The 25,190-nt window shown below is 37.0% G+C and overlaps 1 protein-coding gene across 1 annotated transcript in view; it reads right to left on the bottom strand.

Annotated features, from left to right (window-relative positions):
• LOC142975253 (cadherin-86C-like) overlaps positions 1-25,190 on the bottom strand; it is a 109,904-nt gene that overhangs the window by 20,683 nt on the left and 64,031 nt on the right. The window contains exon 3 of the mRNA XM_076117991.1: positions 112-302. Within this exon, the coding sequence (XP_075974106.1) occupies positions 112-302 (191 nt within the window). The remainder of the gene's footprint in view (positions 1-111; positions 303-25,190) is intronic.

Raw genomic sequence — 25,190 nt, 5'->3', positions numbered from 1 at the left:
ATAATTTCCACGGAAATGGAATCAACGGGATAAGATTGTACTATACCCGGACGAAGTCCGCTTGTATTATAAGAGAAGTATGGATACTTTTAACTTATTGGTTGAACTTACCGATCAGTTCAAAATGCAGCGGGTAGTCGAAGTCAGGGTCGGAGGCGCGCACTCGGTAGATGACGGAGCCGACGGGCGCGTCTGCCGGGACCAGCACCAGGCGCATGAGCGTGCTGGGGTCGAACACCGGCTCGCCGGCGCGCGCGCCGCACGCCCACCACACAACCACCAGCGCCAAGGCGAACGTCATCCTGGAAACAAAACACATACATGAGCAATAGGCAACATGAAACTAGTTCAATTCTTTCTAGTCGGTACTATCGAGTATAGAGAGTTTCACATTCGAAATGCACTGCGAAAATGGTTTTGTGTGGTGTGCGCTAGAGGTACTGATTAGATTTTCATACTTCAATGCATATATTGTACATAGCGCTGAAAACAAAATACATGCATTGCCAACATGAGACGGCAGTGCTGTTCTCTCTAGTCGGTACTATCGAGTATTAAGAGTTTGACATTTAAAATATACTGCTAAAATAGTTTCTTCGACGCCCGCTAGAAGCGTTGAACCGATTGTCATACAAAATTTTCGATACGTAGCCGGTTGTCGGTAGTCGATAGTAGTAGAGAATCGCGGTGATTTTGTGAATTGGTACCATCCGATTAACGAGTGTCTATCGAGAAATACAGACTGTATGATAATGGATCAACGCTTTTAGGGTTTTCGGGATCAATTTCATTTTTATGTTAATGTCAACTGTTATATACCAAAAGTACTGAGTGTAGGAAATCGCGCAACATGTTTTACTATTAGCTGTCGAAATTTACCTAAAGAATTGATTAACCCCTCAAGCATGATTGGCAGAACTATAATTGTCAAAACATTTCAAGTGATGATAATTGTCTTAGAATATTAATTAAGTACATCTCGTACTTATAGTCATTATTAGTCATGTCTAATAAACATAAATCACTTGGGTAAAAGGGTTATTTAAACACTCTTGTTCAAAGAAAACCTTATTTTATTATAATAACATGACTGAACGATACATAAAGAATGCAACGGGTGGTCGGTCTATATCAACGGCAAGCTGTACTCAATTTAGTTCTCAGCTATATCCTATATCTATGATTTATTTTCATTGTATTTTCCCTTTAGAGTATAGAACTAGGTACTAGTTCTAAGCCTTAAATCGCTCGAAGGCTTAATCAATGAGTTACGTGATGCAAGATTCATAAACTCGACTAATTGATAGAATGATTTGGCGTTTATGTCTGCCGCAGCTGTTGCGTACAATGTGCTGAATTTAATTTTAAGATTTTCTTAAAGATATCTTTGAAATATTGCATTAAAATAACTTAAATAACAAAACAAAGTTAAAGCCCAAAGTTAATATTTAAGGTATGTTTTTTAAAATAAATATTATTATCTCATATAACTTATATAGGTATTAGTCCAAAAGAAACGGTAATGAAGCTGCCGTTTGCCCTTTATATCAATCAAAGTTTCTCAGTTGAAACCAAGAGTTAACTGAACGAAACTCAGACGACAAGTTTGGAAACAAGATTTTGCACCGACCCACTTCGTTATCTGGCTATAACTCAGTTAATAATATTTCGAATAGCAGAAATCAAAAGTTTGTCAGCGTACGAGTAGCTATGGTATATTATTGCGCTGGGTGCGGGCAATGCCGCGGCATTAAATTATAAATTGTTCTTATCTGTATGATATTCTCTGGATCGCCGCTTCGACCGCAAAACTGACGTAGCAAGACTTGCGAAAGGGAAAATTGTGTTATGAAATCATTCCTCCGCTTCTGTACAGACTAGGAAGTAGCCGCTCTCTATGGCTCGCCAGGTAATAACTCGTTTAGGGATGCTATCAACTCAATTTTATTTTAATTTCAAACGCAACTTGCGTTTCTAATCTGAGATCATTGTGCCATAAAATAACTGCGATTATACGAGCTGTGTTACGGCTTTCGTACTGATTACAAGATCATGTTTGTACGCGGGCCTCTGTGTGTTAATTGTATTGGGCGTTATGTCTGTTTGTTGGTGCGAATCTATCGTGCTTTGAACATCTCATTTAACTTATCTCTATCACGCAATATCCGCAATCTAATAATAGCAAGAAAGCGCCTCACGATATAGTGCTAATAAACTTGCTTGTTTTTTAATTATATCAGACTGAACTTGTTTTAATTTGTTAAAAGTATTTATTCTACATACATATTTCAAATAACTTCCTCGTGTGATAATAATAAAAACATTTTCTTAGAAGGAGTAACAACGCAGCATTAGTTTTTGTGTTCTCGAACTACTCCGAAACAAAGTCGGAATGGTAAACTAAAGTAAATCCATTCCAGTGTTGTCTGTTAGTGTGTTATCTACAGCGCTGCAGTTGTGTAAGTAACACCAACTACGAACAAGTTCACTGGCACGTTAACACGGAACACGTCTAAGTTCACAAGTTTTCGATAAACATTTCGCAAAAGAAAATATTGCGGAAGGAAATTGACAAGCGAAAGTGATACGTATCGTGTTTCTGTTCACTTAACATTTAAAGATTTATTCTGCTATGTGTAAGAAGTCCAACGCGAAGACGTTTCAGTACGCAAGGCTATTAATATTGTCCAGACGTTTGAGAAGCAATTATTCAGTAGTAAAACTTATTGCCTGTCGGTTGCAAAGCTAGGGAGCGTTAGGGAATCTCTCGGAAAGAAGACGAATGTGAAAGCACCGAGAGCCTGATTTAAGTGAACGAGTTTCAGAAAGTCACATCGGTGGTATTTCCGTATGGCGGCACGATCCAAGGTGAAATATTTGTCGGACGCGGGCGGGCGTCGTCGTTGACACTAAATCTTGTCGCGTGCTCACCCGGACTGTGAACTACACTACTACATCTAGCCCTAGATATCGACAACGTTTTGATACACTAGTAAATGTTGTTACGACGTGGAAAATTTTACCGCCACTTCGTACAGTAACTGTAAATGAAATAAAGCGGTATTCCTAGTAAATCTAGACTTTGAAGATAAAATAAATTTCCAGATTAAATTTATAACATTAATTCTTTATAGACGTGAGAATTAATTCTAGGACCTCGCGGTCAGCCATAGCACTCCTGACAACAGAGAAACGAGGAGTGCAACGGTTCATACCTGGAAACAATAAAGCAAATAATAGACTATTAAAATATACGTGTGCTATCTCCGACTGCCAATTAAAGTCATTTCGGGAAGACAGAGAGCTATTACTGCCATTCGATCATTCGGGAAAGCACAGGAACGCAATTAAGGTATCATTATCTCTGAGTCCACGCGGACCGAGAATCCAGCTTTAAATCATCTGACAGTCCGTTTATCTTTGACATTAATATGAGCTTTATGTTATGGTAATGTGTATTCTCGCAGGATACCTTTGTGTTTTCTCAGGTAAAGATTGTGGTGAACATCATCCGACCCGAACAACGGAACTGTAGAATATATTTATCACAACATTCCCATAAAATTCTATAGGCGTGAAGTACAGGAATGGTAACGAGTACTGCAATAGCGGAATATCATTTGTCATTGTTATTTATGAATGTTTCTTGGTCTGAGGTGGGAAGTAGCGGTGTATGGGCCCGGGGCGGCGTCGGGGTCTGGCGCGAGCCCCTAACAGCGGGAGATACGCGGCAAAAATGGTAGGCGCACGATGTCGCGGCTGACCTCAACACAACGCGTAATAAAGCGCTGTTCCCTTTTGGTCACGGTTTCCCATTACCATAACACAGAGAGTGTGAGGAGCGGACGTGAGCCTCCGCCGACAGATAGCCTCGCCTCGTGCTTATTATAAATTCTAATATACGATCTCGTAACAACGCAACATTATACGCTGGCGATCGATTTGTAAAGATACCGGGTCATGGTGCCCGGCCCGGAGCCATACCACCTTTTCACCCATAAAATTTTATTGTTAATTTACTTTGTTTATAACTGAACTCGAATTGTATGGAGTGAAATAAAACGGGCGAATTGTTTATGGTGTAAATGATACAACTGAGTGTTAAGGGATCAATTTACTAAACCGAAATCGTAGGAAGTCAGTCAAGCTCTCGTGAGGGATTAACTGCCTAATCCCATATTGGTTAGGTGTTAAGTAAATCCGGGCTTAACATAATATGATCCTGAGTTTTTTTGCTGCCTATGAGTTAATTAATGTGAGAGTTTATTTACAGTATTTAGGTTAACCGATTCTATCGTGGAAAATTTTACAGTGGCCTTCATGGCCGCGAAGTGGGCCGGTCAATATTATCGATTCTTAACTCACATCAATAATGTACTAAAATTAAATGAACTTCAAGTAACGAGGTTGCGGCTGTCAGGTGAAACAGGCATTGTTGTGGAATACCTACATTCTACAAAAGATAACTATCACAAACAAACGTGACATGATATTACGTGCCCTTTTCTGTTTTCTCGATATCAATTACTGATATCAAATACGATGGAAATTACTGATCGATTCTCATTAATATTTTCTACGCTATTTGCTCAATAGAGATGAATTCGTAAGATTATACATTTAGTAGTGCGTACAACAAACGTCTTTAGTTTACGGTAACAAATGTTTCTGACTGTACCGGTTTCAGATAGTTAACTAAGATATTACTATTATCCAAAGATAAGATCCGCAAAATAGAGTAACAGTAATCGAAAATGGTATCGTTAAGAAGCTCGGGGAACTTATTAAAGTTTATTAATGTCGTGCAGTTAATCATGACCCCTATATAAGGGGTATCGTGGCGCGGTAAATCTGGACAAAAACGTAATTTTATAGCGAGAATCACGCGAACTGACCCCTCTGGCCCCATTAACCGGGTATGGTGGCTTAACTAAGCTAGTGCCCACAGAATTCAACTACAATATACGGAATCTATATAAATAATCTTAATTATAATAGGGTTTCGCGTGTTTTTCAATGCGAATTTTCTTCATTGAACAACAAGCCATTAAAGTAAGCATTCATAAATTAGTGTTCAAACATAACTTGAAAATTAGTTTTAGTTCAGCTCATAAACTTAGTTAAACAAAAACGTCGGACGTCCGAAGACCTCAATAACCCGTGATGGATATGAGGTCCAATGACTAACTTTTGTTTCCCGACTCGCGCTGTTTCCGAGAACCCATTAATTTCTGCCAAAAGTGATTTGTTTGCCATTATTATTTTAAGTCAGTGAGCCAATTTACTAGAAACTATAATGAAGAAGGAACTTACTCATATTCGTAGAGCTTTTTTAAATTGCGTATTATTTTATGGCATAAATTGGGCCGCGTTTGTTGTTATGTTCGTAATAGTGAGGGTGTAAAAATTTATAACCTAGTAACCAGATGTAGGTAAACAAACTTGTATGAGGCTTCAATAAAAATGCTCCAGTTATAACATATTAATGGCGTATTCAATTACCATTTTATATCGTATCGAGTTATTTGTCACGGAATGATAAAACGGTCGTTACTTTCCCAAATTAATTCAAAACATGTATGTTACGCAGTTTTGTTTATAGAGTAATTGCTTTATTAGTTAGAGTTTTAACTAATTTGTAATCGATGTTATTAAGCGATTTATTTCCCTTGATGTTACGCAAATTAATCGATTGAAAATCGTGACGGAATTAGTTTAATTTATACTTATTTCGTCACGATGAAAAACGAATTATTATGTGTATTGCATAGCAATCCTACGCAAATCGTAAAATATTAATTAATTTTACTGCTCTTACTTAACTGTAATATTTAATTACGTAATGTAATATTATATTTATGAATGCATTTATTCATACTTTTATACCAATGTTTATTAAAAAAGTCTACTGTCCTATCGCGGCTTAACATCTACATCGATATCAATAAAATTTTGCATGGAGCACTTGAGAATGTCAGCGACTCTTTCATCTATTTCAAAAAACAGCCACATAATTATTTCCCTGATCATGTGATCATAGCAAAACCTATGAGTTTAGGTAACTAGGTTATTTACTAGAGGTTAATAAGCTAATAGACCAAGAATAATGGATAAACTGTACAGTAAGTAGATAAATGATTACTTAACATCGTTAGTAAGTCAGTTCTCATTCGATCATTGCACTAGATGTCTGGGCGATCCACTTTCGCCGGTCACGTCTTACATGCGAACAAATTACTGCTTATTATATCTTCATAGCTTGCCCATTTAAATTATTATCCGACGATTTGTTTTAATTATACAATTACTGGCGGAGTATATGACTTTTTAGCCACGAACGCCTTATGGATCTGCAGTAGATGGGCATAGGCCAATGATGATGACTGATATAATATGCTCTCGGCTTTGATTTTTATTGGAATAATTAAGTATGTCTTTATCCTTTCAAGGATTTTGTTTAAAATATTTTTACAGCATTATAATTTCATGCAGCAGCATACCAGACAGACAGATATATTTTTATCTTATAGTATATATGTTGAGTACAACAAATAGTATAAAATAAATCGATAGTATGGATGTATGAATAAGGGATTTATTTGCTATATAGGTATCAATCTGAAATGAAATCAGTAAAACAGGATGAGAATTTAAATCTGCTTGTAAAAGCATCGGATGCAATATGTGTTTGATGGCTTGAATATCAATGGAAGGATCAATGAACTATCAATATAGTACTGCCACTTCAAGTATGGATGTAGATATTATGATATGCGTTGTTTTTAATCACATTTGTTTGTAACTAATTAGAAGCTTTAAGCCGGGTTTCACCACTTCCGGATAAATATCAAATCAACATTAACTGTTTTTGGTATTGTTTTCATACATTCTGTGTCATTTTATTTAGTAAATAGGTTGCCTGGCTGTTACATAATTTTTATTAAATAAGTTAAACTCGGACCTTTTGCTAAAGAGAATTTGAATTTAAAGTGAATATACGCATTGATCTTTAAAGCACAACACAAAGACAGAATTGATGCTGACATGCCAAGTCACTAGTTGATAGAGTTCATTTCACCCACCAAGCAACAAAGACCCTTCGCAGCACACAACAGAAGCTTACCCACGGGTCTTATTAAACTGGTTTACCTATATACGTAACATTGCTCAATCTTTCGAGTCCATCGGTTACACAACGTGGGCATTTTTGCCCAACACTGCCCACTATGCAGTCGAGAGAAAACAATGAAACTATATATTCATAGGTATGTATTAGTATGTAATGTTTGTGTTATTCGTTATCGATGGTATATCGATTACGTGCGTTTGTTTAACCAATTGGAATATGTTAATACGAACTTTGTTTTGGTAGGAGGAGTTTTAGTTTCGTTTGTGTAATGAAGAAAGGCTTTTGTCTTTTGATTTGATTGACAAGTGTTGCATTGAAATATAGTTATTAATTTTGCGGTTACGAACTTCTGATAGAGTTTGTTTTGAGGTCGTGTACCCTATGTGACAAAGTTTTGTAAACCTTGGTTGATTTTGCTAACAATGAGCGCTAGATATATTTCCAGCCTGGCACATACAAATAATAATTTGAAAGAAAATAGGACGTAGATATTGACAAAAGTGTATTTAATTCGAATTTTGCCTGTGTAAAATGTAAAAGTGTAAATAACGGCACAATTTCACAGTAAAAAGTATAAAATAAACTACAACACTAGAGCTCTTAAAGTGTCAGCTGCAACTGAAACTAATTTCACTTAAGCAGTTAATTGGCCCAATAATCTGTTTCCGAACGAATTCCGCTACGTGTGACTGATAAATAGTACTTTCGTCCAACAACGAAGATACGTGACCATTATGTTGTTGCGGTAACCGATGATTGTTGTTTACTCGAGTACTCGAGAATCGAGTGAGCGAGTACTCGAGTGATCGAGCGAGTAGATGAGCCGTCGCACAATTGTTCATTACTCACCGTTACTCTAAACGGATAGTACAAAAACTACCAAATTGTGTCATTTCATTGTTAAACCTTTTTTTTAAAGTTCCCTATCTGTTACACATAAGCGAGGCTTTAATTACACCAATTAGTGTTACCACAATGTTACGTGTGGAAAGTTCGATACGAGTAAAAAGCGGTGTGATACAAGGAACGATTTTTTATCTGTCACATAAGTCAAATAGGCTGTTAAAGGCGCCACATTGAAATCTAATAAGTCATTAGGAAAGTCGTTTAAAAATGTGATAGTGGGCTGTTATGTTGAAATTTTTAATTTGAAACAGTTCATTGGCTTTTAAGTTTAGTTTTTGTTGTGTAGGAAATGCGAACAGTCGTTTACTGATGTTAGAATTTTCCATGGCAAAATTTCCCGAGGGTGACTTAAACGGTGATTATACGAGAGGTTAGGGAGGCACAATGACATAATTACACTGGCAGCAATTTGTCCGTCAAGTATTAAAGTGTTCTATTATATTATTATGTGATATGATGTAGAAAATATTGTATAAAAAAACAGGTCAAATGTTGTCTGCCCTCAAAATCATAAACAATATTAATGACAGTATTAGGATCGCATAATAAATCAAGAGATACTAATTAAGAGTTATCTTTGTAGCAACAGATTAATATAATAGAGCTTTTAACACCCTCGCGTGGGAACGAATGAAGCCGAGTATAGCCGAGAACGGCCGAACGTTTTTCATTGCCGAGACAGTTATGGCTTCAGTTGATTACATAAGGCCTTAAAACTTCCTACAAAATGAATTTGAATGACATATAGCCGTTAAAATATAAATTATTACCCGCGGTTCTGTACGGGTTATACCTTGGTTATACGGATTTAATGAGCTATTGTCACAGTCGGATTTCTGATCTAAATATGTTGAAGAATATTTATTGAATTGACCACAACTCTTTGGGGTTCTCAAGCCACTAAAACATTTAAAGAATGTAAGAAACTTCCAGTGGTATTTTTATAGCCTTTTTGGCAGTCCTTGGATATTCTAAGAATTGCTTTAAGGAAAACCGAAGCATAACTTGCTATATTATTAACTGGCTTATTACATAATTTAAATAGTTCATTTAGTTTTTTTTTTTTTTTTTTTTTTTTTTTTTTTTTTTTATTTATTGTACTTTTACAATTTACCTTATTCTATTAACTAATTTATACTCGCCAAACTTATTAGTTCTAAGGCGATTAAAATTTATGACGACGTCTGATCTCTAATGACCCTCATTCAAAAGGCTAAGCACAATATTGATGGCCCAGCCTTTATTATGCTTTGCTTTAGGAGTCCATAAAACCTGGATCTTTTATGCAAACGAATATTAACGGGATATAAAAGCCGGAACAAATACGCCTTGCGGGTCATCATTTAAATACAGTATAACGTACCGTATCGCAAATCGTACACACTTTTTTCCTCAACAAACACTTCCAAAGAAAAAAAGCCTCCGTCGCGTCGACGTTTCGCAACAAGTAGACGATTAATTCAATTTCATGCCCCATTCAATTACAATGTAGAACAATTTTTTTCACCAAATATCGCTATCATTGGAACTGGGACGATACGTTAGAAAACTTTTTATTACCATCGAAATTAAAGTCGTGATCGTCTGTATCGTGATGCGAAGAATTCCATATCACAGCCTCTAAATGCTCCACATTCGTATGTCATTAAATGCTTTTATTGGATATCCGACGTTGGAGCTTATTGGTTTAAATATAAAAAGGGAACTGACGGCGTAAATAAACATCAAAACATCATTTAAATGAATCTACAAACGAAAACATTCATGTATCTCCCTAGTGTTTGGTTGTAAAAAATCAATTTATTGCTCGCTTAGGAATAATAATATGCCATCAAAAACATTCTGTAAAAACCTCAAGTCTCGCCGTAAAAAGTTGTGAGATCTATATAATACCAAGTCGATTAATCTATTTAGTCTCTACTTAAAGGACCTTCTGTCTTAAGTTATTACGTATGTTATTATCATGCCAATTTAAAAAAAATCCCTCTAAAACAAATAGACCGACCTGGCCATCGCATGATTTGATTATTAGTATGTATCACACTACACAGCACGACGAGAAGTTAATGCTCCTGAAATGTTAATGGCGAATTTGTGTTTTCTTGCGATGACCAAGTCGATCTATTTGTTTTAAAGGTTTTTTTTTTTAAATTGGCATGATAATAACATACGTAATAACTTAAGACAGAAGGTCCTTTAAGTAGAGACTAAATAGATTAATCGACTTGGTATTATATAGATCTCACAACTTTTTACGGCGAGACTTGAGGTTTTTACAGAATGTTTTTGATGGCATCTCACTTCTTTTTGTAGAGCGAATAGAGCAAACATAAGTCCAATTTGTATGGAAAGCCGTATTTTTTTCATAATTCAACATATTTTCCTATGGGAATGTGGTTCAGTTTCATGGGCTAAACACCCTTACCCACCCTATACCCCCTCCCGTTATGTCTCATACAGTAGACTGATACACATTTACACCTATTTATTTTATTTTCTACAGAAATAATAATTTAATTCATTAACTGCAAATGTAACCTTGTAATCTTATACATTTATATAGGATTACAAAGTTATTGTTGCAGTTAGTGTATTTAGTAAACTTGACCGAAATTAGAAAATATTGAATTTTTCCCATGATTAAGACACTAAACCCTATTTGTATTCTAAATTTTAAGCTTCTAAGTCTGCTAGAAGTACCTTAGACTTTTGATGATCGGTGAGTCAGTGAGTCAGTGAATCAGTGAGTGACAAAATTCAAAATTTTAACAAGTTGTCATTCTTAAACTACTGGTTCAAATTGACTGAAATTTTAAATATACCGTGTTTATACAATGACTGATTAGTTGCTGAAAATCCAGGCTTCTTGTTTTATCCACTACGAAATTATAGGGGTGTCAAAAATAGCCTGAATTGCTTCGAGAAAAGGATGTTACGGCCGTGCCGCTTTTTTTTTGCTCGACTTGCGGGGGCACTTCCGTGCCCCCAGATATCGCCTTCGGTAATGGGCTATATTATACTACTTTTTTATAGTAAATTGTTACATGACAGCGGCTTATAAAATATTTGGGTGTGCACCCAAATATACGTGATTCAAATATTTGAGAGTTGGTACATTATAACTACCCAACTACACGTGCGAGTTGCGAATCTTGGTTTGGTCTATTATGTTTGATTGACGTCTAGTCATTTTGAGATAATAGCAACTAAGCTATCGGCTTTAGGCACAGGTAAGCATGTATAGGAGCCCACTTAAACCGCTTGCCTGAACAAGCCGCAACTTCTATTAAATGCACCAAATCATGATTAGGTTCATATTTTTATCTTCCAATTTTTCATTAAACTTGATTTTCGTAAATACAAACATGTAACTATCAGAATATCTGTCTGTTGCGTCAGTTAACAAAGACACATTAACATTTAGAGCGAACGTAGATTGGACGCGGCCTTATCTGTCAACAGAAATGAGAACATTTTTATTACAATAGTTACAGAAAAAATGACAGTGGAATCCTGACGTCCCCTAATGATATGATGTTGATCTTACAAAGGTACATTGTGTGTGTAGTCGCTGCTTTATAAATGATTTTAATAAGCGGCCTGAGCAACGTTGTCGTGTCACAATGAGCACCGGATGCCCGATAGCTCCTATTAACATAATACAATTTCATCACAGTCGGGAATTTCACGATTCGATTTTCTATTTTTTTTACTACTCCGAGCTTTTATGATTTTGATTTTCGAACGAGTCGATTTTATTTTTTATTGGTTCGTGAGTTGTGTAAATGTGAGACGAGCGACCTTTTTGGACATGTAAGACTTGACATATGCATTTAAAATTTTAATATCAACTGTGATAAAAGAAATAAGTCGTGCGCTTCTGTAATTACTGTACCTACTTATTTTTGTTGTGCCATTGGGAACCGTTGCATTATAATTTTCCTGTCCAGCATTATCACTAATTTCTGCAAGCTAATAAATAACAAAACCAGTTTACAATTACGATCGACAATTAACAAAACCCTAAACACGCAACCTTACTCAACTAAACAACTTTTATGATCTACATTTTCAATTCAGTTTGCATACTGCTTCATATATTACAAAATACTGTAAGGTAAGTATTCGAACACGAATCTAGTAGGATACTTAACGAGCATTCGAGTGAGATCGTTATGTCGACCTCATGTGTATTATTAAGCCTAAGAAGGAATGCGCGTTCGAGCCCAGGTCGGGCACTCGGTAGCTGACTCGTAGTGCAACACACTAGGTACATACGTTGACCCTAGGGCAGCAATTACATCGTACCATTTTACTTGATTTCTGTGCCTTTATTTGTGTTATGTGTTGGATTATTGTAACTGTTATGGTACAGTTAAGATTTAAGATTGAGCTGTAAGTTTTATTGATACCAGGAAATGTGCACTAAGTTCTCAGTGACAAGGACTTACTTTATCATGCAATGAAAATTTGTTCGTGAATCTGACCTTCATGGGTTTTATAGTTGGTCCGTGTAGAAATGGTCCATGAATTGCAGTTAATGTTTAGTGGTAAGGAATTCTTTATAACGTAGTTAAAAACACCCGATTAGCAGACACTAACCCGGAAAACGCGCTACCTAATCTGACATAATATATTATGTATGTTTTTCTAACAAACACTCATTTATTTTAATATTATTTCCACAATCCTGGTCTAAAATATATCCCATCTGTATCCCTTAAGTGTCGTACAAGGGACTTAAAGGGATTATCGACTACAAACTCCTTTGAGAGAGGGCCGTGTCCAGCCGCGGGTAATGGCATGTTCATGAATAACAAAGTGAACGACTTTACATATGAAACTTTAAAATGACGAGATTTGAATCAGATTTCATATTTGTTTAGTAGAAACAAACTGAAGCTATGGAATAACATACGGGATTCCTCCACTCATGTTCTAAAATTGTGCACAGGTCCAACAGTAGGTACCACTTATTAACAATTCGATAGGTGATATGATATATTCAGTCAAATTCTATTTAATAAGCATTGATACTACCAAATGGTTAAACCAGTCGTTGATATTTAACTGGAATTATTTTTCATCCTCGAATTCTTCTAGGATGTGAGATAAATAGTAATCTTAATTAACTTTTAAAACAAAACAATGTAAAAAATACAATCTTGAAAATGATTTGCTTAGTCACAAAAAAACTTAACACAAAAACCATTCGCTGTTGAATCTTGTATCAAATTATAAATCGGTAAAACCTTTTAAATAAGTAGCCAATAAGTAAATGTCAAGTGTACTCCGAATGAGTTAAAGTTAAAAAAAACATTCAGATTACAATCTTAAAAAAATACTCAGCCCAAAATTACATACACATACGTAAAGCTATTACAAAACACGTTCGGTAACCGACGACAGTACCAATAGAATGTGCTGAGTAATTATACTCGTAAAATTGTAAAGGTACACTTTTTGTGAATCCACTTTGTATAGAAATGCTATTAAGTCGGTACTGAGATGGTCAGATTAGCCTGGTTATCGATAGGGATCTGTTGACCTCTGATCCGCTAATAATCGTGTCGAACGCCCATCTTATTTGGTGAAGGTATATTCTACGTTTTTGTTCGGCTAGAGCTATCTTTATACGGCAGTGTAAACGGTCACTTGTTCCGATGAGACGGCAGTTTCTTTTGAATGCTGGTGTAAACTGGGAGACTTTTTGTTTGAAACAATGGTTCGGGTTTTTTAGTTTTATTTCTCGGAATGGTCACGACTGATATAAAGAATAGCTGTGATTATTGTTTGAGGTCTGAAGAAAGAAATTCCATGTTACTAAAACACACCAACTAAGCGCCAAATTGTACCACTATGCTACAGCACTTGTACATTTTTGAACAGATTAACATAAACCAGTCGTCGCTAGTTATTCAGCGGATAAATCTGATGATAATATATTCGCCCATTAGGCCATCACTTTATATGGTAACATGAACAGGTAAGACGAATACCAATACTAAGGTTCTTCAGTAACTAAGCGATGCATGCTTAAGTCCCTTTCAGAGTCTATAAGTACAGTTAGTTCACAAATTCCAATCTCAAGTCCGGCGCCTCGAGCCTCGTTATAAGCACTTCCACAAACAAAGCTTCACATCATATCCGAGGCACTTGTGTGGCTGCAATAAATACTTATTTGCGATACCGCGGGGTTGTCGTCATAAGCTACAATCAACGGACGAGAGGCACGGCCGGTCACTGCGCCCCGGGCATTGTTCTCATACAACTTATATTTGCTTTAGTACCAAACCCATCTCGCTATGCTAAATGCCACCCATACGATTGTAAATATCTGTTATTGAACATACTCGGCCACTTTGTCTGTCGTGATCTTATAACAATACTTACAAGTGTTATGTGAGAAAGTCACAACTTTTCACTTATTGATCATAAACTGTTTGTATAGAACGAGGCTAACGTCACCGCAATAAACTACATTGTAGTCAATACGTGGGCGACTATTGTTTACAATGTAAACGCTTCCTGAGTTATCTCGTAGATTTCATCTGAGATGACACGCCATCTTATTATTGGCTGTTAACGAAGTTCAACCGTTTGTGTGACCTTAACCCGAACTGTAATAGGTTATCCTTGTAAGGGAGCCTGCAGACGCTGAGGTGGAGTCTCCAGCAGAGCCTCGTTCATCTATCAATTGGTCGCATTAAGCCCAACGAGCGGGTGAAATGTTTATGGAGTCGCAATAGGCTCATTTATTATAGGACGCATGCGTGTTGCTCTCGCCGCGAGACGTGTTTTAAAATTATAATTTATGGCTTATTTGAGTGTCGAAAGAGTAGATTGTGTGGGCGGCGCCGGTTGTACGTGTAGTATGTCGGAGCTGCGTATCGGTGTAAATGTCGTCGCCTTTGCATTGTTCGTTCGGTGTAACGGACGCTAACTTACAATCAACTCGGATTTATTGCATCGTCGGTATGTGTGAATTATCATTATGTTCTGCGCTAATAATACCTTTTGGATAAGCGAGTCATAATTCTAGTTGCAGGATCTCATAGGATGTATTGCTGTTCTATGCGTTAAAATATTCAGTGAAGGTAATGGGAAGTATGTAAAATTGCGTAGATAAAATCAAAAGCGTATCTAAACGATGTGCGCGGAGTTGGAGCAATGCGCGTGAGCCGTCGAGGGCCCTGCTCGGATAACATCTGGAGATAGCAGATACGTCTAGACTTTTGCACTAGCATTACTGGCTAGATGTTATACTATAACTTTTGGCTGTCGGCCACATACTTGTCTAGGATTTCGTAACAGATAAAAATGCCGACAGAATTGTAATACACGTAGGTACACGGAATCTAAGGTCGAAAACATGAGAAAGATGCGTCGTTATTGAATACAAATTGCGAGACGATGAAAAAACTTATGTTTATTCAGTTGTTGGTAATTTGAATAAAGTCTGAGATACACATACATTTATTATCCATTGCGAAGCTTGAACGTTTTTTATTTTGTCAAACCACTTATTTTTGATTGGGTTATAGTACGTTGCAAAAAGTGTTTCCCACGACTAATAGTTGCTGATATTTGATGGCAATAAATCGTAACTAAAACACAAGAAAAACGTTAGTACATCAAACGTCAATGTCAGAATTCTGAAACGCAACACACCGTTATGACATCTGTCAAAAGTAACTCTATCAGTAGTTCACACAGCAGGTGAATTGCCATTAAGTACAATAATCAACAAGTTGTATTGTAAACTTTACAATAACAAGGAAGAGAGAGCAATAAATCACGACAACACACAATAATTACGTTATTATCAAGGCCTTTAAAATTCGTCGCACCTCCGACTCTTTACTAAGTAGTATCAATGATTGTGACCTCTTGACATCCAAAGCCTTTTATTCATATCAAACTTATTATTGCAATCTATTGTTGTCAAACGGATGATATATTACATGTTTTTTATTTGCGACGTATCTATTTTAGATAATCAGAGGTCAGTCACGATGTTACAACAGTTGTATTGCTTGATTGTGTTGTGTATTAATCTTTTTTGTAAATGGTATTCGTCCTGCAAGTGCTTATTGCCTCGAATATTCTGTAAACACGATGACAATGCAGTTGTTACCTTGATGCTGAAAATAACTAGCAATCTGCATTGTACACCGCAGCTTTTTAGCAGAGTTTTGTGTTTGCACTAGTTTCATTGTTGACTTTTTAGCCTCTTAACACAGAATAATATACTCTTGCAACAAAAAAGTTAAACTATTTGTGCATATATAAAGTTCATGACTAAGATTTTAATGAAAATTCTGATTGGATTTGATAATTTCGTGATCGTTATCGCAATTGCGCGCGTTCAAGATTCCCTAGTTGCGTTGCGATAATGTTAAAGCACATGCCTACTGCCTACGGTACCACAACAATACAAAAAGTTAACTGTTAGTTACTGTGATTGGTTTCGGCGGCGGGTGCGCGGGAAAACTTTTAGTCACGCTTACTCGTGGGCCCGGGACCCAACTCGATCGAAACTCGATCAGATAAGAGATGCGCACAAAAATACCGAGTCGATGGTCCGATGGAGCGATCCAGTCGTGATCGATAGAGAATCGAAGTGTCACGCGCTGGGTCGATGCCCTCGGGTCAGGGTCGATCCTCGTCTGCATTTATGCAACGCAAATATCGTTTCCCCCGACGGATACGTCGTTACGTGGAATATTACATGTAAACACTTCATTGTTATTCCCTATCGAGTGTTTTTATTCGTGACTCGCGGACAGATCGCGCCAACTGCGGTTTATTTGCCCTCACTCCTGCTGGGTGTTAACCTCTGTTCCGTCATGTTTGCATACCTTAGCCCGTATTTGATCGGCATTAGTGTATTTTTTAGACGTATTGATTGGTTGTATAGGTGTTTGATATGCTTTGCAGGTAGCAGTCTGGTCAATGAACTGCGAAACGATCTTACGATGGCCTTGCCATTCTGTTGTAAGTGAAAGATTTATTTATGCAAATTTTAACTAAAATAGAACAATAGGGTTAAGTTAGATACGTTTTTCAGTGCAGTTTCGCAAGTTTGTTACAAATTGAGAGCAAAATAGAGTGAAAAGCTAGCTTTACAAATTGATTAGTAGGCACAATTGCTTGTATTATGAACTCATAATTTGGCAGAACCTCACATAATATAGTAGAGACACAACAATCCCAAGTTCCAGCTCTATTTAGACCATAAAATTAACCCACAAACCACCAAAACGTTATCACAATTGGTTCAGGCAAACGCCTTTCGTTCCGGAACTTACTTACACTTGTGAACTAAACGCCAATTCCGAGCGAATGGTATCAAATCACCATAAAGTTATCTTGGTTATGGCTTAATATGGAGCGCACGGAATAACGGACCACTGTTCTCTTCTCAGAATGATGTAGGTACATTGCACCCTCCGACCTCTACGGTTTAGGCGCTAGATAGAAGAATATACAATGACCTGGGGTTTATGATAAAGCTACGTTTCAAAATAATGTACCGGAATATTTATGGTGTCGTGAAAGATGGAAATGTTGAATGTATTTTATAAGAGAATGCTTGATGGATAGTTTATTCTGTTTCTGTTGTATCTGGTTTGTTTTTGATAAATGTGAGTTATTGCTGCTTAGATTAAGGTCGTTGGAAAATTAACCTTTTACAATTGTGGCTGTTAGAGTTTACCTTGCACGGGCACATTATTGTAGGTTTTATATAACTTACATTGTTTTAAAGTTTGTGCACCACTACCAAAAGGTAGTGAATAATAAGTTAATAGGGCTGCTGTATGATCGTGAACGCTTTTTCGTTCTTAGACGTAAACATGACAGCCGTCAAACTAATTCTATTACATCCCTTAAGAAGTAGATCAATCACAGTACAGTTGGGGCAAAAATGTAATTGAGTAGGGTCAGGTTGGGCCCGCGATCGGCGCGGGAGCATAGGTTAATCGAGTGTGCGCCCGTGCAGTCCGCTGTCACATTACACAGGAGATAGCGATATTCCACGATCCATTGGCCCTTACACAAATAAATCGCTTAAGATACGACAGCTCACAAGATTAGTGAGCATGTGTTACGTAATCACTGGTGTCGTTAAACTAAATTGACGGTATTTATAATGTTTCACTGACTTCTGACTTGTTGAATGTTAGTTCGAAAATCTGGATGCCATAAACCATGATTGTGAAGGTCATGCAACGAGCTGAGGAGTAATAAATAAAACTATTTCAGATAATATTAATTTTGTATGATTATTTTACAATCTATCTACTAATCTATTATTAAAAGTTTGTTTCATTATGAGTTTATTTAAATAACTTGTAGTTTATTTTACTTTATAAGCCTTAGCGATAACGACGCATAGCTTAGCATAAAATTTTGGAGAAATGTCGGAACTTTGTTGGTATAATCACCTCGACATTTTATGACATCACGTTGTAAGAGTGACACGGGGTTATCGCATCGCCCGTGCGGTGTGCACGCGGCCTTATGACGCGGAAGCGGCGCACGAGTGGTTTCGCAGATAACACCACATAATAAAACAATGCACGCCATGCGCCATGCTGATGCCAACCACTTTGCGAACGACCCGCCTTTTTCATTGAAAATTTAAAGGCATCGCATGATTTTCTATGATGCCATAGTAGGAAACAATTTGACGGTATTCACTGTCAAGTACTTAGCGATAAAATTTAACGATATGATTAAGGTTACCGGCTAGCCGATATCGAGACAATTTATATCTAAACTTACCGCATATTGAGACTAAGTCGGTATCGACTACCATTTCCCACTTTATGAAGATAAACTCGCCACTTTACACACATTCACGCGACGGATAAAACGAACCTAAATGTTACGTAATCATTCTAATAGCTATTAGATTTGTAACAATTTAAGTTGTAGATACAGTTAAAGTTAATGTCATTACTTACTAAATAAAAATGATATCCAATTAAAAACGTCCTACGCATCGTAATAAACGAACGATACTGCATTCCGACTCTCGGCGTTCGCTTTCGTGTTTTTCTATTGAGAGAAAAAAAGTATTTTTTCTACGCATAAAAACTCGTGTGATTATCGAAATTTTAATGAGCCCATAAATAACATCGGAGCGTTGATTATTATTCCAATACAGGACAAATTGGAGATGCACCCTCGGGTCTCCTCGACAGTTAACAATACTCGAAGGAACGTAAGGGTCAATCGTTTTTTCTTCTCGCCCAAATAAACCGCTTTCAATGGACGCTTGATTTTATGATTTATAGGGCCCTTTATCCGCTCTCTGCTTCTCCGTATTCTGTTTTGATTGAGGTTCCTTTCAGTGTTCCGAAGATTGATTGTTTTTGATGGTGTGGGAGTTTTTGTAGACTACGTTTGAGTGTAAATATTTTAGTTGTTTTTTGTCTCACTATGAAAAATATGAGCGGTGGCTGTTGAACGAAAACATATCGTTATATTTAGTTCAAATCCTTGGACTAATGCCGGTTGTTTATTTTCCTTTGGTATTTCGTACAATAGGTAAGGGATTTAGTGTTGAGAATTAATTTATCTAAAGGGAACTGCCAAATAACGTCGGTTACCGACCTTATAATTATAATTGATAGTTTATTGAGCTAGCAAAATAGCATTTCAGTGTCGATACTGAGATATTGCCGTTTCCAGCTGTACCGATTGCGAGGCATTCCCGAGACGTTGAGAGAGGCAATTGAGCAATAGCATCCACCGCGGGCTCAAACCTTCCTAGATTATTCCTTCGAGCCTTAACTGAATACTCCTATCCTGTGTCGATAGACCTATGAACTTGTACAGAAGCTTGATTTATTCAGAAGAAAAACCAAAATATTTCTTTTTTAATAATATTAATAAAATTAAGTTCTTACTTGAATCCTTTCCTGTTTATCAAAATTCTTTAAAGAAATCCCTCTAACTTCATTGCCTGTTCAAGGAAATGGAGTCAACTCTACAAATCACAATCAACCAATACATTTGCGACAGCTCGAGCAACGAAGCAATTTCTGATGATTTACTCCATTTAATTCCTAGGATAGCTGTCCAGATGACGAGTAAATGAGGTAACAAACTACTTTCACGAGTCTTTCGTCACAAGTTGCCGGAACAACTGTACTTAACTCCGCCGAGAGACGACCGGCGGTTAGTAAGTCACGCATTTATTTTCACCCTATGGCATTACCCATTAGACAAGCCGTAAACAAGTACATCGACGTTTACTAATATCCTCCTGTCTACAGTTTACGACTCACGAGATAGACCATCGTCTACAATGGCACTAAGTGGTGATAAGATCATAATAAGCTACACAATTATGGAGTAAGTGCAACTTCGATTAACATTAACGACCGGGAAGCCGCAGAGGTCAGAGTCCACCATTTTGAACTGTCGTGAGTTGAGGAGCTTATAATAGTGTTGTCCTGCCTAATCTATTCCGTGTGGTGTTCCCTTAGGGCAGGGGACTGCAATTGAAATGTCCCGCTAGTGGAGTGGTGTGGGTGCGAGCCGTGTCCATTTCCGCAATTTCAAGACGTACAAGAGGCGATCGTGTACCGACAATGGGCGCTATCGTGTGGCGTCTAATCACGCGGGCCGTGGTACTGTTAGGTCGCTGTATCGCCTGCGGCCGTGCGCCGGCGCAGAGTAATGTGCGTGCGAACGCGATCCGATCGTCGCATCGCCAACAACAGCGTCTCATAACGTTCGCTGGGAGCTCCCCCGTCTATCTCACAATGCACTAATCACTGTGACGCGACTAAACGCTGCGATTATGCGTGCCTCCAGGTCCCGCAAGGTCATACTGTGTCTTGCATATTGAGCTATTGACGTGGTAATTGTGGGGTTGCCACAAAAAATGTAAACGGGATATTGATCGAACAGTAATAATGTCGAATTACTTGACAGTTAATTAGGGCCTGCCATTCAGCGGGGCGCAGCCTTGTTCGCTTTGTGGCAAACTTGTAGTTTCGTAATATCTGTCGTGTGTCCGCCCGAACGCGGCACAATACCACTGCGCTATGATTTATGGTTGTAAGGCCCTTGCCGTAGATTGAACTCTTTGTAATCATTGACAAATTATGCGGCTACCATTTACTTTTATCCGGTTTAAGCTTTGTTTCTTGTTAGATGAATATAATAGGTTCGATAACAGAGCGTTGAGCGCGCAACAAATTACAATAAGCACCTATCTGTCTGTTGTCCGCTGACATTTGAAATTTACTTTAGTCAATAATATTTCACTTACCGTCTATATAATAATATAACAAATATTATTTTGAAGTCATTAATCTTGTTAGGTTGGAATTAAATGTACAATAAGAAAAGTTTATGAACGCTGCGCTGAAAAGTGCAACATACTATTTTAATATTCGAATGGAAGTAGCTACTTAAGAAAAAAATATATTATCTAGCACTAAGCTGAGGATTTCTTCATAAAATTTCTATGACGTATTTGTGCACAGTGTCACACACACGAACAAATGTAGAGTGCCATTAGCGGCGAGGTTACAACACGCGCCTTATGATTTGCACTATTTGTAAGTCAAGTAATACGATCTCTTGAGAGATAGCCATAAATTTTTCATACAGTGTTCGCTTCTCATGTAACAATACATTCACTTACGACAAACAACATTTATTAAGGGCAGACACAAAGGCGAGAGTCGCGATGGCTCATGCCTCACCGCGGCTCTATGCCCGGAATAAACACTTATAAATCTCTAAGGGGTTATATTTAATCACTAGTGGCCTCACAGTGCGCACGTTTGCAGTTGAAGTCTGAATTATTTTAATCCTGGCACTGGGTCTTTTATTGTAGCCAGGCGCTTTGTAAGACCCCGGTAAATCAGCTTAGCAGACGGATGGCGTGCCTGTTATCTTCTCTGCTTTGAATTATACAAATCTGTCGCTATTGCATTTATTTTTATGCGGTACTGAAAATGCTTGCATCTTCCTGGATATTTATAATTCTTAGTTATTGTAATATTCATAAGTTTTGTGTTCCCTGATGGTAATGTTTGCAAGTTTTCATGCTGTGTTATTGCCTATCCTAAAAGCTGGAGTAAAGCTGTTAGTTTTTAGAGGAGTTTCGTGCTAAGAGTACATAATTATGTATTCCTGTTCGATAATAAATACACATGTAAGTTTAAAAAGCTACCATTAACATGGCATTTCCATGTTGTAATACAATGTATGCAAGGTTATTAGTCATCATTACTATTTATTACCAACACTTAGTTTTACTACAATGTTTTGCAGTAATATTTACAAGTGCAAAAAGACAACCTGCTAAATGATCCGTGCGGAGTGAACGCAAAGATTGCAAAGATATCGTGACTGGTCCGAAGTAACGAATGCAACATTAGGAATAGTCGGTACTTGCCAGTAGTCAGAATTTTAATTTATTCGCGAGGTTTCAGTCAAGAACAGATCCTATTACATCCCGCGGGCAACACGAATGAATTCTATGTTCAGAGAATATTATCAGGTGAGAGGTCAATGACCTGGCAAGGAAATACTTTAGTCGGCTGTTGTCAGTATCATTACACGCTAACGAGATCTACAATTATATTATAATAAGCTATTTAACGCAATTCTAATACTAAATTGTAGTAACTTATCTGAAACATGAGATAATAATGACCATGCAAAATTGCATTTCTAGCACGCGTGTTAGTAACATCCTATAATTTATAAATCAACATTGAAATCATAAAGTACTAAAACACTTAAACAGTTTAGCAGCAGTCGCTTCGAGCAATAACTTAGCATTTAGACGCCTACTTCCGACGAAATTCACTTAGTTTCAATTATAAGCTACCAATTTCAAAATATATAATCCTATTATAGAATTCCTATTATTTTTTATGTATTTAATATAGTTGAAGTTTTTTGTTGACTTTAAGTTTGTTAAAAGGTTCAAAAAGTAATCTGTTTAGTCAGCTTATTTAAATTGAAACGGTTTTGTGAAACAGATCTGGGAGAAGCCTTTGTGGTCGGATCTATTTTAATGCTATTAGCTGGATTGGGTTCGTAAGATGGTGATTATGGAAAGTGTGACTATAAAGTGATCAGCGGGTAAGTTATTGTGTTGATTTTGTTGTTTGACTTCTCTTTGGCGTTTTCTACTACTGGTAAATGAGTTTAGTAAATTGCAAACGCCAACAGGCTGTTGGATAGATTGAAAAAAAAAATGGCTTTTATTATTTTGTTTGTTAAAAATACTGGTTTAGAATCATATTCTTTTCTAGATTTATTTTAGAAGTAACTTCCTAATCTTTCCATTAGAGTATACCTACTTTTTTAAACGTTCTTCTTAAATCTTTAAGGAATTGCCCATTCTTTTAACCCTTTACTGTCCCACTGCTGTGTATTAATCTATTCTTGATTGGGGGGAGGGGTAAGGCTTTGAGTCCACCATGTAGACTAAGTGCGAATTGGGGATTTGCATGCACTTAAGAAATGTGTTAAAAATCAAAATTTTATACTCAAACGTAAAACACAAATTAGAGTATACCAAGTTAAACTTCTAAGTATGCGGTAAATCCTTACAACGTTAGGCTCTGCTCTATCGCGGTCAAGTGGGAGCGAATAAGGCGCTTACTATAAGCCGTTAAACGAAATCAGATTATAATTATTTTTTCTTTCACTTTCCCTACCGGCCAGTGCGCAAACGTTGCTGACTTAAAAGTGAAACTAATCGTTTTATCGTGTGGAAATATTGTGCGGTTTTTGTTCTTTAGTTGTTTAGAAAGGGCCATGTGTATCCATATTTTCTAAAAAAGGGAAGAAATTAAAGTTATTGACTATCCCACGACAAAGAAATATATTTTGATAGAACGATGTAATATCACGTAAATTTTATAATTAGCTTGATGTATAAATTTTGTGTCGATTTCTTTCTGATACGAGTGTAATATGCAAATGAGTAAAAATTACAGGTTTCGCATTACCGTTCCAAGTACTAAGTTTAGCCGATACACAATACCTTACCCTTTCAGAAAATAACAGGGTTGACGTTTATACATTATCTGTTTTAGATACAAGCAAGATGAATAGACACAGATCCATCTTGACAAACCCGCCTCACGCCTTCGAATCACAATGAACGTTTAACTGAAAGTCAACCACGTAACAAGAAGATAAGTATTGCAACCATTGGACCATTTCACCTCGTACAACATTATTAATGATCAAAGATCGAATCACTACGGAATTGAATTCAGATTCTCGTTTTTCAAGCTGGTTTTGTTTGGTTTGATAGAAGCTACTGAGTGATATCGCAATAAATGGTATTAAGATCAGAATAAATAATAGAGGAAATGATGCTTTTGTTTAGTACAAACAAGTGCCGTACTAGATGTTTCGCTTACAAATCTTTTCTATTTTACAACGCGCTGGGTAGAATAGCCTTTATTTATGTATATTATTCGTCGAAAAGAAAAATATGACTGCCTTTCTTGGATGTTGAAATTATAAGCAAAAATATACGTCTAGCTACCTGCTGCATACGCCTTTTTGCTGTCGTAACATAAAGCCTAATTTTAAGATCGTGACTAAACGTGAAGTGCTCCTGAGTTTTGCATACCTGTTGTAATTTGCACTATCAAAGTATAATTAATCTTCACATACCAGATTTATTTCATTAGATAATAAAGCAATTGAAAGTCGTTGTTTTAAATTGAGAAGGTGGTTTCAATTTTAATTTGGAGCAGTCGTGACACGAACTTAAGGTGGCCAGTTGCCTAATCTGCAAGAACGATCGTCTGCCAAAAAGTACCTGTGCCCATTGTAGCTTTTATTCCTATTGTTCATTTACACTAACAAGGCATCCATCGCTCGCTGTGACCGCCTTACGTCAGAAGCTAATCATTTAACTCCAGAGATGGTTAATGGTGGGCAGTATTGTTCTCTAGTGAACCATGGAGTTAGGTAACTCTATCGCAATGAACTACAAACTTTCCAGTTATTAATTATGCTTTATTGGTTCGCGGACCGCCCGCTATGTTTACATACGGCTCTTGTGAAATACTAGGTCGAAGGGTAATGGAGCATCTAAATGGCCGTTTATAGACGTGATAATCGTTTGGTTATATATTATGTTTATTGA

Source organism: Anticarsia gemmatalis, chromosome 9 (genome assembly GCF_050436995.1).
Source record: "Anticarsia gemmatalis isolate Benzon Research Colony breed Stoneville strain chromosome 9, ilAntGemm2 primary, whole genome shotgun sequence".
NCBI lineage: Eukaryota > Metazoa > Arthropoda > Insecta > Lepidoptera > Erebidae > Anticarsia > Anticarsia gemmatalis.
This window is presented reverse-complemented; position numbering and strand designations above follow the sequence as displayed.